Genomic DNA, 14,562 nt, shown 5'->3' with positions numbered 1-14,562 from the left:
CCCACCTTACAGACCTAATTTTTCATCAAGGATGTGCCTAGATTATTCATCCAAATTCTGTGTAAGCTGGAGGATATCTCTGCTCTTCAGCATTTGTGCTTAGGAAATGGAACATGATTATCTGGAGAAGAGTTCTCCTCTATGGGAGGAGGAGGCCAGTTCTGAGGCTTCTGGACTGGTTCTGTCCTGAGATTTAATTTGATTTTAAGAAGGTAACCTTTACTCTTTCTCTATTTAGAACTCAGTGACATACACACACCTTTGGTTAATACCTTGAATACTGAATGAACAGGCTTTTGGGTACCCTGGAGCAAATTGCAGGTCTTGCTCAAACTTACCTGGAAGCAGTTATTGGGTCAGAGAATCCCTGGTTTTACTAACAAGAGTCTCCAGTGTATTGGGCTTCAGTTATGGATTACTCATTGGGAATTCTTAACTTCCTGTCTCTTACTTTCTCTTCCTTCATTTAACAAATACTATGCATACCAGCTATGTGGCTGGCATTGGGCTAGGTCCTAGGTGTTCCTGGAAGAGTAACAGCAAGCAAGACACTGTCTGCTATCTTGGTGCTTGCTCAGTGGAGGAGAAAGATAAGCCAATCATTACTGACCAGTGTGGGGCATGCTATGATGGAGGGAAGTAGAAGGTCCTGTGGGAGCATGGGGAAGGGGACCCTACCCTGGCTCAGGGGTTGGGGAAGCCTTTGAGGAGGAAGTAAAGTAAAAGGAAGAAGTAGGGTGGTGGTAGAGGGGTGGTAGAGTTGGTTTATACAAGAGGGTGAGTTCCACCCAGGGCCAGTAGCAAGAACAAAGGCCTTTGTTGATGATGAAATTAGAAAGCAAGAGGAAGGAAGTGGTCCAGGTGGGTAGGGGAGAGTCCTTGAAGGGCCTTGTCGCCTCATTAAAAGGGTTGGTGTGTATCTTGAGGGCAACAGGAAGCTGACAAAGACGATTTTAATAGCCATATAGTGACAGCATCCAAAGCATGTAAGAAAGATTACTTAGACTGAAGTTTGGAGGATGGATTGAAAGGGGCAAGACTGGCAATAGTAATCAGACCTATTCAAAAAGCTTAGAACCTGAGGGGGAGATGATGGTGATCTAATTTAGGGAAGAAGTTGCAGATACAGGCAAAAGAGGTCAAATTCCAGAGATATTTATAGGGTGGCATCATGGAGACTGAGAGATGGCTTGAATATGAGCTGAGGAAGAGGATGGCTTCCAAGGCCAATCTGAGGTTCCTGACTTGAGAAAGTAGCAGGACAGTGGTTTGAGCCTCAGGGTTTGTCCTTAGCTGGGAGCAGAACCTTGGATAAGCCACTTCTCTTCTCAGATCTTTAGTTTTCCCATTAGTTGAAGGTAATAACCCCTAGTCATCAACTTTGAAGGCTTGTGGTGGTTGGGAATCCACTGATAAAATCTATGTGAAAAGTAGCATCCTATACTCTTTCCATGACCCTAAAAGTCCTGGCAGAAGCGAAGTATGTCCTTACCCTGGTTATCTTTATAATTTGCACTCTTTGTATATAGACTTCCCCCCTTATCTACAATTCTAAGCACTTGGTCTCCCAGGAACTGGTGAGGCTTCGCTGAGAGCCTCCTTGTGGATTCTCAGATTGACTTTTGCTGAAAACAATGATATCATTGAGTGGGTGGAGCTGAGCCAGACTCCTCAGCCAGTTTAAGGAGAATTGGGGTCTTTATGACTTCTGTACTTATGGCTGTCTTCCAGGCCCCTCCGTAGCACCCATGTGCCCCACTGCCCCCTTTTCCTCCTCCTTTCACCCTCCTTGAGGTTACGGGTTTGCAGAAAACTGGCAGTCCCCATGTTTTCTTCTCTTGCATCAGTCTCCCTGGAGAGAGATCCAGATGGGCCACGGGGTAGAATGGCTGTATTATATCAGGCGTGGTTTCTCTTTCCAAGTCCCCCTTCCTGGGAAAGGAAGGACGAGTCTTGGGAAGGGATTCCCTTGGAGAAAGACTGAAGTGCTAGAGAAAGAGGGGCTCTAAGTGTTGGGAGAGATGTTAGATTCCTTGTATGCTAAAAGCTCTTTATCTGGCTTTAATGCTGGATTGGGGGCTTCGGTAAGAATGCAAAGGTAAAACTGGCCTTTCCTTTGTGTGATGACAGGAATATGGCTGTGGAAAAGGAGACCAGCAGTGTTGAGGATGGTGAGTCCCTGACCCCTAGGCAGCTCTTCTTCTCTCTGCTTTCCACACACCCGCACTCGTGCACAGGCACCCCTCCTCCAAAGCTGTAGGCAGCTTGTTAGGGGAAATTGGGAGTTGATTGCTGCTCTGGTTTGCAGTAGTTCTAGCAAGGAAGGAAGTTTTTGGCCAGCCCGATAGGTTGTAAAACAGAAACTTGGTTTCTAGGGACCAACTAGTAATATCTACCTTCTGTGTGGCCTGTTGGTGTTTTCAAAGTACTTTCACAGATGGCCTTGGAAAGAAAGAAAAATCCATTTCTGACTACCTGTTCAAGTTCTCAGCTGTAACAAAAGAGATTAGCAAGAGAAAAACAGAAGTTTATTAAAGTGTATACATGGGAGATACCCAGAGAAAAATAAGCGGCAGTTGGCAGTCAGGATTCTGTAGCATCTTCAACAAAAGACAATAAGTTTGTAGAGAGATGGTAGGAAAAAGGAAAGAGGTTTTAGGCTTCTAAAGGCAGTTAACTGTGGGAAGGTAAACATTTGGGAAATGCACGGTAGATAAAGGCTGGTTTGTAACATTTGTTGTGTAGATTGCTCTGGTACCGTCTCCAGGCTGATGGGGCTTAAAACTGTCTCGGATTAGCTTTTGTCTTTCCTGGTAGAGGACCGAGAACTGATGTCTCGTTTTTAGGCAAATGGGAGGAGGACAGGGAACTTTCCTTGTATCTGCTTCTTCTCAGTTGCCTTCAGCTCAAAATGATCCTTTCACTAAAGTTGCACATCCGGGCTGCCATGATCTGCCACCCCTTCAGCCTCCTCTAATCCTCATGAGCGAGTTGCCACGTGGAGGGCAGGAAAGCAGTGCTTGCCTCCTCTGCATCACCTAGCACAGTGCCTGGCACATGATTGGCCTCAGTACATATTTGTGGAATGACTGTTCCAAAGAGGCCCTGCAAGTGCGTGGCCTGAGGTTCTGAAGAGGTACCAAGGGTTCAGAGCAAGTACATGATGAATTCAAGCCGGGAGGGACTTGGCCTTCCTGCGGTCATGTGCCCTGTAGTTTGTACCATATTATGCTGCTTAATAAGCATTCATTGATGAGATTTCATGAACATCCTTCCTCTCTGCCTCCTGGCAGTGTCTGGATGGCCCAACTCTTGGATTATCTACTGCTGACGATTAGCTAACTTTATTTAGACTGATGAGTTTTGAAGCAAAATACAATTGTGTGATGTTGGTAGGTTGCTTTTGTTCTTTTTCAAATTCTACATTGGTGAGAGTAGAGGGTGGGGTGAGGGGAAGCACTGAACAGAGAGCCTGATTATATAAAGATTTTTTTTGTTGCTGTCTGAAATTTATTCACCAATCCCCCTCCTCTCCAAAAACTGCTTTATGAGCAGGGTATGAGGCAATAGAGTGAGGGAGAAGCTGAAGAAGTAAGGCTTGAAAGGGTCTAGGAAGTCGGGTGGTCTCTTCTGGTGCCACCAATGGTGTGTCTCAGTTCCAGTCATTTTCACCAGGTGTCACTCATCTTGAAATTCAATGAAATGAGACCTGAGTGTCCTAGTTTGTTATGACTAACTCCAGGTGACCCAACTCAGCACGAAGCAAGAGGGGAATATTTCTCTAAATGCAAATTTGGCACTGTTTTCACAGGAAAATGGCAGAGATACTGGGCAGTCTAGGATGACACATGTCCACTGTGATCTAGGAAGACTTTCCAAGTTCAAACCTTCTTGACGTGTACATTTGCTGTGATTTGTTCTTTAGCATGCTGAAAAACACTGGGCAAGGTTTATCAAAGTTACTGGGATATTTAATCAGAGCCTAAAAGGGACCAGGAACTCACATTTAGGGCAGGTGCGTTTGTGGTCTTCACTTTTTGTTTGTTTGCTTTTATTCATGGGATGTCCTATCTACTCCCTTTTTCTAAGCATATTTTCAGAGGTCCTGTGGTCTTAGAGGTTTCTTTTCTTCTCTTGCCCCGTGTCTTATCCCCAAAGTTTACTATACAGTTTAACCATTGCCTCTTGCATTGACTTCCCTTTGGGTTAATCTGGTAACTGGTTGTTTACCAGAAACTGTTTGCTAATGCACTAGTCACTTTTTTTTTTTAGCTTTCTCAGAAGTGGTAAACTTCTGAGTAGTACCCCATTTCCCCGAACTCTTCTTATCCAGTTCCCTAAGTGCCTGTATGGGTACTTTACAGGACACTGCAAAACAAACTTATAAACTCTTCTTGAGTGAGCCATGCTGCAGGCCTCTTAGGTCCCTGACAGTTAAGCATCCCCACCCCAAGAGGTCAGCCCTGTTTGCACAGACAGGTTATTCATCGTGGAGGCAGCCAAGAGTGAGGCCTGAAGAGGATTAAATGAAGGCCCTGCTGGCCAAAGGAGTAAACAGTGTTCATCCAAACATCCTTCGGTCAACAGCACAAAAGACAAACACAGGACCAGGAGCTGGTCGGAGGGTGCCAGGTCTTGTAGGAACTGGGAGAAGATGTAATGAGATGCGATCCGTGAAAAACAGTGTTGATTTAATGCATTCTTTGGACACTTCCTTAATAGGAGGAACGGCAACATGCTTTGGCTTTACGCCAGGCTTGTGGGTGGCACCATCTTGCTTTGTGGCACTGCTTCTGGAGCTGGCCCTCTGGCAGCCACGATGCTTGATCCAAGTGAGTGAGTGCAGTAGAGGAGATCTCCTACTCTTTACATCAGAAGCAACCTTTGAAGACCCCCCTTCCTTGGTTTTCTGTTCCCTCAAAGAGAAACACCTCTGCTCAAGGAGTGCCTCTGCCTGTGGGCCCCTTATTTGGCTTTAGGTCCTTGCCTTTGGCATGTTGCTTTGTTTCCATTCCTTTGGAGTCAGAGGTGAAATGAGCACTGCTTTGGAAGTCTTGGTTCTGAGACAGATCGAGCTCTCTCCTCCCCTTTTATTTCTTGCTCTTTGAAAACAAAAGACAACAAAACACTACTTACTGAATCTGTTATTTTGCCCCAAATATGGACACTAGCCATTATACTAGAATATCACTCTCTGCTTTTCAAAAGCTCTTCCCAATGTGTGCCTGTCCTGGGTATCACCATTTCCATTTGAGAGAAAGGGAAACTGAGGCTGGGGAGCTTGTGACGTGCTTATTATTACCTCTCTAGTTAAAAAAAATATGAATATAGAAATTTCCAAACATACCCAAAAGGAGAGAGACTAGTATTATTAAAACCTCAGAAACTCATTGTCTTGGTTTGAAAATTACCTGGTTTTACTCCATGTGCCCATATATATGTGTGTGTGCACACAGTCACTTAATTGTGTTCAACTCTTTGTGACCTCATGGACTGTAGCCTACCAGGCTCCTCTGTCCAGGCAAGAATACCGAAGTGGGTTGCCCTTTCCTTCTCTAGATCTTCCTAATCCAGGGATTGAACCCAGGTCTCTTGCATCTCCTGCATTGGCCGGCGAATTCTTTACCAACCGCACCACCTGGGAAGCCCATGTGCACTGCACAGAGCTCAGATCAGATCAGGCGCTCAGTCGTGTCTGACTCTTTGCGACCCCATGAATCACAGCATGCCAGGCCTCCCTGTCCATCACCAACTCCCAGAGTTCACTCACACTCACGTCCATCGAGTCAGTGATGCCATCCAGCCATCTCATCCTCGGTCGTCCCCTTCTCCTCCTGCCCCCAATCCCTCCCAGCATCAGAGTCTTTTCCAATGAGTCAACTCTTCGCATAAGGTGGCCAAAGTACTGGAGTTTCAGCTTCAGCATCATTCCTTCCAAAGAAATCCCAGGGCTGATCTCCTTCAGAATGGACTGGTTGGATCTCCTTGCAGTCCAAGGGACTCTCAAGAGTCTCCTCCAACACCACAGTTCAAAAGCATCAATTCTTCGGCCCTCAGCCTTCTTCACAGTCCAACTCTCACATCCATACATGACCACAGGAAAAACCATAGCCTTGACTAGTCCTGGAGAAAATGTTAGCAATGATATCGGTAGAAACAAATACTTTATACTTTGCAAAGAGTTCTTTTGCTTTTGTTCATTTTATTAAGCAGATATTCATAGATACTTTTCTAACTTTGTATAACAATTCTATGAAGTAGATTCTATTATTTCCCCATTTTATAGATGAAAAAACTGAGACTCAGAGAGGCTAACTGCTGCTGCTGCTGCTGCTAAGTCGCTTTAGTCGTGTCTGACTCTGTGCGACCCCATAGACGGCAGCCCACCAGGCTCCCCCGTCCCTAGGATTCTCCAGGCAAGAACACTGGAGTGGGTTGCCATTTCCTTCTCCAATGCATGAAAGTGAAAAAATAAAGTGAAGTTGCTCAGTCGTGTCTGACTCTTCGCGACCCCATGGACTGCAGCCCACCAGGCCCCTCCGTCCATGGGATTTTCCAGGCAAGAGTACTGGAGTGGGGTGCCATCACCTTCTCCTAGAGAGGCTAATTAATTTGTCCAAATTCACAGAACTTAAAAATGTCATAGCTAGTATTTTGAATGTATTTTCTCATTTGATCCTGTCAGTGGGGCTATGAGATCATAATTATCACATTGTTTATTTGCTGTCTAGGAAACAGAGTTTAGGTGGCTCAAGTGAAAACATTTCTTTTTTTCACTAGTGAGCATTTGTCTAAGTTTTATTTATCTAATTAATGAGGGAACCAACAAAATGATAAAACTGGTTTAAAAATTGTATAGATAAGGGAAACATATATGTGTATATATACATATATATTTCAATAGTGGACAGAGAATGGTGAGATAACAGTGCTAAATTACATATAAAATTGGTTAATATCCTAGGGGCAATAAAATCATAACCTTGAGGGTTATCTTTTCTGTTAGGTGGAAATCCTTTGCATCGATGTTGTATCTTATTAAGTTTTTACAAGTTAACATCTACTCTTACAGGGTTTTACAAGAGCTGCCTTAATTAATTGTAGATAGTCTTTCAAAGCTACATTTCCCCCCACGGAGTCCAAAGAACCTCAGTCAGGCTTCTCAGAGTCTGCAGTTTGTCAGTGCTCTTGTATAACATTGAAAGGCACCACCATGATCTTTTGCCTCATTTTCAGGGTTTGAAATGACAACTGGAGAGTTCAACTGGTACTGAAACCAACCCTGTCTGGGCCCTGGACTTGCCCTCTAGGCCGGGGTGGTGTCATCTTTAGATTTTGAGAGGGTGCTTTAGGAGGCTAGAAATGAGAAAAAGAATTAAGAATGTTAAAATTGGTACAATGGAGTAGAATTCCCAGAGCCTGAAAAAGCATCACCTGGAAAAACTATTAAAAATATAGATTTCTGAGACCTTCTCTAGAGACATAAATTCCCAGCCTGGGGTTTTATATTTTTCCACAGCATTTCCGGGTGGTGTTGTGTTACTGTGGCGAGTCCCATAATGACGGCATTAGGAATATGAGTGAGAAATGAAAGAGCCTGTGTTATCAGCACCACAGGTGGATGGGGTAAGGGTGCAGCTCCCCCAGAGAGGAGAAGAGGGACCAACACAGCTTACCTCCCAAGCACTACCAGTGTATAAGTGCCCCAGTACTCCTGAAAGAGCCAGATACGAAACAAGACCTGGGAGAAGGAGGTGTCAGTAAAAATAGCCACTGGGATGAGCAGACTAGTATTTGTTTATGCTGAGCTTGTCTGGGTAGCTTGTTTTTCAAGGTAGTTTGGAAATTGTTATCACTTTATCTTCACTGATTTGCTTATCTATGGTAGCAAGGTAGGGGGATTGAACTCAGGAAGATGTTTTGCAAATTTGTTTTAGTCCTGTCACTTCTCTTTCCCCAGAAGGAGTTTTAGAGAAACTTAGTTCTCTAAGTTGCTAAGAAGAAGTTTCTTAGAAGTTTCGAAGAAGCATTTGAAATTGGTCTGACAAGTCCATAGCCTTTAAGGGCTTCCCTGGTGGCTCAGTGGTAAAGAATCTGCCTGCCAAGCAGGCGATGTGAGAGTTTGATCCCTTGGTGGGGAAGATCCCCTGGAGAAGGCTACTCCCTCCAGTATTCTTGCTGGGAGAATCCCATGGACAGAGGAGCCTGGCGGGCTGCAGTCCACAGGGTCGCAAAGAGTCTACACAGCTTAGCGACTAAACAATAACATATAATCATTAAAGGGACAGTTCTGGATTTGAGGGCTGTGAGCCTTGGAAAAGGTGAGTCAGGGCTGTTGCAACTGCAGCGTGTTTGGGGTCTGGTCAAGTGTACAGTTTCCAGGCCACCATGTGCAATTCTGTTGTCCTTCTCTGAAGAGTGACCTTACATTTTATGTCCAGTAGTTGGAGGAGAGTTTATTTTCCCAGTTGGGTTTCAGAAGATGCAAAGAGTCAGGAGATTGCTTGAGGACTTTGGGGCCAGGGCAGCCAGGGTTCCTCCCAAAGTGAGCACTGTAGTGAGCCTTGGGATGGTGTGTAATCTCTGCCTGCCAATGGGCTTGTGAGCCCCGAAGGCAGGGGTGGGAGGCACTTCTTCAGAAACTGCTTTTCCATCAAAGCCAGAAAAAGGAGGGGGCGGGGTGGGAAATCTTGGACAGTCCTTCTCTCTTCCTGGACGCACATCACTCACAACTCGTTTCCTGAAAAACCTAATACACTCCAGTGGTGAGAGACGGCTTCCTGCAGATCTGCTGAGCCAGCCCCTTGTCAGAGAGGAGATGAGAACAAGATGTGGTTGGAGAAGAAATGGCTGGGCTGAGCTGGGCTGCTCAGGGGCTCTGCGGCCCCGTCTCTGAGGGGATCGTCTTTGGTGCTTAGAGCAGTGCCAAGGTACCACCTGGGCATGGGGGCATAGATGGGCCTAGCTTGGGGGCATTGGGGAGCATTTAAAAGCAGGGTTTTATGAATCAGTACAATTGCACAGATGGTAGTGATGAAACATGACCCTTCCTTTTGCTTCTAGAAGGAAGGATGACCTTCCTGGCTAATATTGCAACCCGATTTGGGGAAAGGATTATTGAGAAAAAAAGCAACTGAAATAGCGCTGAAGTTCTTACATGTCCATCCTCTTTATCTTGCCCTGTGCTTTGCTACCCCTTTTCTCTTCTCTGCATATATTCTCACATCTAAGAGCCAGGAGCCTCCTTTTTGTGGCATCACATGTTCTCAAAACTGCTGTCATCACCATGAAATTGTTCCTTGGACTACTGCTGACAATGTTTTCATTTTATCCTTCTGCTTTCTAATATGCTTTTTTCTCCCTTGGAGAAGGAAATGGCAACCCACTCCAGTAATCTTGCCTGGAGAATTCTATAGACAGAGGAGCCTGGCAGGCTACAGTCCATGGGGTTGCAAAGAGTCAGGCACGACTGAGCAACTATCACTCAGCTATCACTTCTAATAGAGACAGAGAAGACAGCTGCTTAAAAAGTGGTCTGGTCAAACAGACTTGGCTTTGAAACCTGCCTCTGACGCTGTGCTGTGACAGCTTGGACAAGTTACAGGTCTTGAGGTCGCAGTGTCCTCAGAGGTATGTTGTGAAGGTGAAATGATTTCATACTTAAATAAATACACATGAGCTATTTTGATGGCAACTTTTTGGGGTTTCTTTAGCTCAGAAAGATACAGGGTGCGATGGATGAGACAGGTGGATATTTCTGAAGTTTGCCTGCCTTAAAAATATGTTGCAAACTTGCGGTCTAGGGTAGTGGTTCTGCATGAGAATCATTCAAAGAGTTATTACAACAGATGACTGGGCTCCAGTATCAGTTTCTGTGATCTTCAGGCCATCTGGGATGAGGCCGGGCAATCTGCATTGTTTTTTTTTTTTAAACAATCTGCATTTTAAACTAGTTCCTAGGTGATGCTGATGCTGTTGATCCTGAAAAGGGCAGTTAGGTGGAAGAATTGTTTCGTGTAGACTCAGAAGACAGAATGAGGCCAGTGGGTACAGATTACAGAGAAAGGTAGCTTTTGGTTCAATGTAACAACTTTCTCTAACTACTGTATGTGGTCAGGAATGGAGTGGGTGGTCTGGAGATGTCCAGTGCAGGATGGCTATTTGGCAGATTTCTATACAAGGTAAAGAATTCATTTGTTTGTTCATTTATCCATTCATCCACTTTTTCACAGAATAAACCTGCCTGGTGCTAGGAGCTGAGGAGAAGCCTTGAACAAGGCAGCCGTGTGCTCCCTGCTCTCAAGGAACACATAGTCTAGCCAGTTTGGCTTAATGATTCTTGAGGTCTCTCTCAATGCTGAGGCTCTGAGTGACAGAGGCAGAACCTCAGAACAAGGAGGTGTAGAAAGATGCTCACCGTTCTGAGGACATGTGGCTGAGAACCGACAAGAATTTGGACTCCTCTGAGGTTGTCTGGATTGCTCTCTTTTTTGGATCATCCTGGTGTTACTAGATGAACATTCCACCCCACCCCTCAACTCCCAAGATGTAGAAGAGGCTGAGGATGTGTTTCCAGGAGTGCACTTACTGTGGGAACATTCACGTCTGGCACCCGGAATGAACCATTAGATTCTGAACTCCTGACTGGCCGTCCATTATGCAGTCTGTGAAGTAGACCACAGAAATGAGCTGCAGGAATGAGCTCATTGTTTTCTCGCCTCTTTCAAGTGATACACTGGGGAGTTAATGGCTGGGGGGAGTTGGAAGGAAATAGGTAAATTCCGCCAGTTTTTCTCAGTTCTTCCCATCACAATCCCTGTTGAAAGCAATTGTGATAATCACTAACGTTTCCTGAGCTCCACTCTGAGCCAGGCCTGATTTTAAGTTCTTTTCATGCATTATGTCATTTTACTCTGATGACAAGTCTGTTGAGCAGAAGGGTTTTTGCAGAAGAGGAAACAGAGGTTCAGAGAGGTAAAGTAACTCCCTCCTGGCTATAGAGATGGTAAATGTCAGAGCAGGGGCTGAAGCTTAGTCTCTCAGATTCCACACCATGCCCTAAGCTCTTAGCATGCTCAGTGACTACCTCCTTCACTCACTCATTCATTCATTCAGTAATTAGTTAACACATCCTTCCTTTGAGTAAATGTTAAGCATCGGTATATACTGGTGAGCAAACAGCTTGGCCTGTGTCCTCCTGGGGCTTAGAGTTTATCTCCTTCAGACAAATGAGTGACTCTTCCCTTAGATCCTTGGCTGGTTAGATGTTAAGGAGAAAGAGGAAGAAAGAATCTGGCGATTTAGCTACTGACCCAAACTTGCCATGTAAATTGGAGTTTCTCTACACAAGCTAGGTTTTCTGCTTTGCTTTGTTTTTACATCTCCCTGTTGGGTTTCTTTTCTTCTTGTTCAAGGCTGGATGTTGAAGGGCCTGATATTGTGCAGGAGAAGATCTTTGTGGCATTTGCCTTCTGACTGTGCTCTGGGGGCGGAGGGGAATCTGAGAGTCTGGAGTCCCAGAACTTAGAGCTGGAAGTGACTCTGGAATGACCCTAGAAACCCTCTTCAGTGACCCTGTCTTGTGGGAAATGTCACCTCTTACAAAACCAGGGTGGTCCCTGAGGATTCCTTTGGCTTTCTGTGCTGGCATCAGCTTGTATTTTTTTCTTTTTTAAAAGGCAGTTTCAAATTAGATTTTCCATTTTCAAAATAAACACATGATAATTATTTTTTTAAATCAACCAGTTTTTCAGAAATATACAGCTTACATTGTGAACATCTTCTGTAATCCCCTGAGATCACTACCACTACCGATAGGCATGTCCTCCTCCAGCTATTGTCAATGCATGCCCTAGGGTATACTGCTATTAGTTTTTCATTTAAAGGGATTTTAAAAGTACATACTTTCCTGAAATTTTTCTTTATCTGACTCCATTTTAAACATCTTTCCATAGTAAAAGATATAGATCCACTTAATTCTTTTTTGTTAGACTCCAATTTTTAATGATGCCTTCCATTAAAAACCATTTTGCTTCCTGACCTCGATTTTCTTTAGATTCATTCTGCTTTTAATGTGGCTGAACTAGTTGAAGAATCCATTTGGCATTTTTAGTTCTCTTTTAACTTTCAGAGAAATTCTAAAGCCTTATTCGGGGGTCACCTTGCCTTGGGCGAGGGATTCTTAACCTCAGCTTCTAGAGGTCTGTAACAGGAGAGAAACCAACATCCAGTTTTAGAAAGGAAAAAAAAAAGAAATATTGAAAAGGCAACACATAGTACCAGGTCACAGGAAATCTGAACCATTAGGTCTCATAAAAGATGGGCAAAGGAAACTTCCAGAATCCTTGTAGCAGGAACAAGGAGCAGATAAATAGCTCCCATCTGTTACATTCTTGCAGCATTACTCCATTGGCTTGGCTTGCACAATGGGCCAAGGCTAGGTAAGATTCCTTGATTGTCAGTCTTAACAAAACCTGCAACAGGGAGGAGGGATTCCCTTAAAGAATGGTTGGTGTGCTGATACCAAAAGTTAGTGGATGTGCTGGGAAAATAATCAATTAAGGTATACAGTAGGGTCCATAGACCCTGGGAAATTCTGTGAGTGTGTTTACACGTGATCTTCCCAGGACCCAGAACAAATTAAGATCTAATATCACTGCTTTGGTGGTCAGCAGCATCTGGTTGTGGCTGAATTAACTGATGATCCCAGTGAACACAAAATTCATAACAAACTTCATTCTGTTTATCTTTTTATTCCTTAAGCCCTTCCATAACGCTGCCCTATTCCTTCTGCATGGAGATGCTTGGGGGTGGTTCTACCAGGTTCAGTTAGAATCTCTGGCTACTGTTCACAGGAGGGTAAAGTCTATCTTCTAAGGAGACAAATGTCTTTTTTTATTCTATTCAGGCACCTTTTTGCTCCAGCCTACACAGAAACGTGTTATACTCCAAGTGGCGATGCTCAAACCACCACCCTGAAATCCGAGGTAAGTTCAGATCAACACTTTATCTCCCAGGCAGCTTCCCTGTCCCAACCCCACCCCTAGGAAGCCAGGAGAGAAGCTCAGTGGAGACAATGCCTCCTCTTAAGGAACTGATTCCCTGATTGAGATCCAGGGAATGAGCAGGAAAAACAACATACGAATTTGTTGTTTCATGGATTTATAACGCTTTGCTGGCTAAAAAGGTGAAATAAACCATATTTTAAGCTTATTGCATCTGATTAAAATTGATACAAATCACTGTATTACCCACTTCCTAACAAAAATATAAGTAAAAGAAATGATTTCCCAGTCAGGTGTTAGTTGCTTTTTCATATGGGTAGGTAAAGTTTTGTGATCTGCTTTGTCAGTGTGAGTTTAGGATGTGAAGATTTTCTTATTTTGCTGCTATTTTCATATTGGCTATTTTTCTCCCTCAAAGTTGAATCTGGGTGTTAGTACAGAAATTTAAGGAAAAAAATTTTTTTTTAATTCATTTATTTTTAGCTGCGTTGGGTCTTAGTAGCAGTGTTCGGGCTCTCTAGTTGTGGTGTGTGGGTTTAGTTGCTGCCCGTCATGCAGGATCTTAGGCTTCCCTGGTGGTCCAGCAGTAAAGATTCCACCTGCAATGCAGGAGACAAGGGTTTGATCTCTGGTCTGGAAAGATCCCCTGGAGGAGGAAATGGCAGCCCACACCAGTATTCTTGCCTGGGAATTCCCATGGACAGAGGAACCTGGTGGGCTGCAGTCCATGGTCTTGCAGAAGAGGGGGACATGACTTAGCAACTAAATAGCAACAACAGGTAGGATCTTAGGTCCTGGACCAGGGATCGAACCCACAGCCCCTGCATTGAAAGACGAATTCTTAACCACTGGGCCACCAGGGAAGTCCCTTGCACAAAAATTTGTCATTTAAAAGCTGGTCTTTCAGTTTTAGTCTTTTAGTTTGCTTCATCATGCCATTTGGTCACCGGTGGACATTTAAGCTCGTGAATCACACACATTTCATGATTTGCTAGCTTTTCCTAGAGGGGACCTGTTAGAATTTGTAGGATTAGAGTCAGTTCAGTTCAGTCAGTTGCTCAGTCGTGTCTGACTCGGATAAGAGTAGTGGTTCTCAATTAGGAGTGATTTTGGTTTAAGTCATTTCTTAAAAACCTTTGTTGAATATGTTGGTAACTAACATAATAAAGCAAGGAAAATATGCTTCATGATGATTTATACCAGTTTTAATCAGGTGCAAATAAACTAAAATGTTCTATTTGTTTCTTTGACCATTTTAGCCAACAAAGGATGGGAGGCTTGGCAGTGTGTGGAGATAGTTTGGATTGTCATGACTGGGAGGTGACGGCTACTGTCTGGTGGGTAGGGGCCAGGGGTGTGCCAGTTACCCTCCAGTGCACAGGCATCCCTCCACAGCAGTTATCCTGTCTCAAATGTCAGTGGTGCCCAAGTTGAGAAATTCTAGATTTGAGTGATCCTTCTCAGACTCTATTCTTGCCTGGAGAATCGATAGAGGAGCCTGGCAGGCTACAGTCCATAAGGTCACAAAGAGTCAGACACGACTGTAGCGACTTAGCAC

The 14,562-nt window shown here is 44.3% G+C and overlaps 1 protein-coding gene across 2 annotated transcripts in view; it reads left to right on the top strand.

The window, feature by feature from the left end:
- Window positions 1-14,562, top strand: part of ADAM19 (ADAM metallopeptidase domain 19) — a 92,269-nt gene that overhangs the window by 22,350 nt on the left and 55,357 nt on the right. Inside the window, exons 1-2 of one of the 2 annotated variants that reach the window (XM_010855286.1) lie at window positions 9,643-10,774; window positions 12,908-12,986. In XM_010855286.1, the coding sequence (XP_010853588.1) occupies window positions 10,698-10,774; window positions 12,908-12,986 (156 nt within the window). In that variant the 5' untranslated portion in view covers window positions 9,643-10,697. Of the gene's footprint in view, window positions 1-9,642; window positions 10,775-12,907; window positions 12,987-14,562 lie in introns of those variants that run through there. The other variant, XM_010855285.1, reaches the window with a different exon arrangement.

This window comes from Bison bison, unplaced genomic scaffold, assembly GCF_000754665.1.
Source record: "Bison bison bison isolate TAMUID 2011002044 unplaced genomic scaffold, Bison_UMD1.0 scf7180017864363, whole genome shotgun sequence".
Lineage (NCBI taxonomy): Eukaryota > Metazoa > Chordata > Mammalia > Artiodactyla > Bovidae > Bison > Bison bison.
Note: the sequence above shows the minus strand (reverse complement) of the source record. Positions and strands in the feature narration are given on the sequence as shown.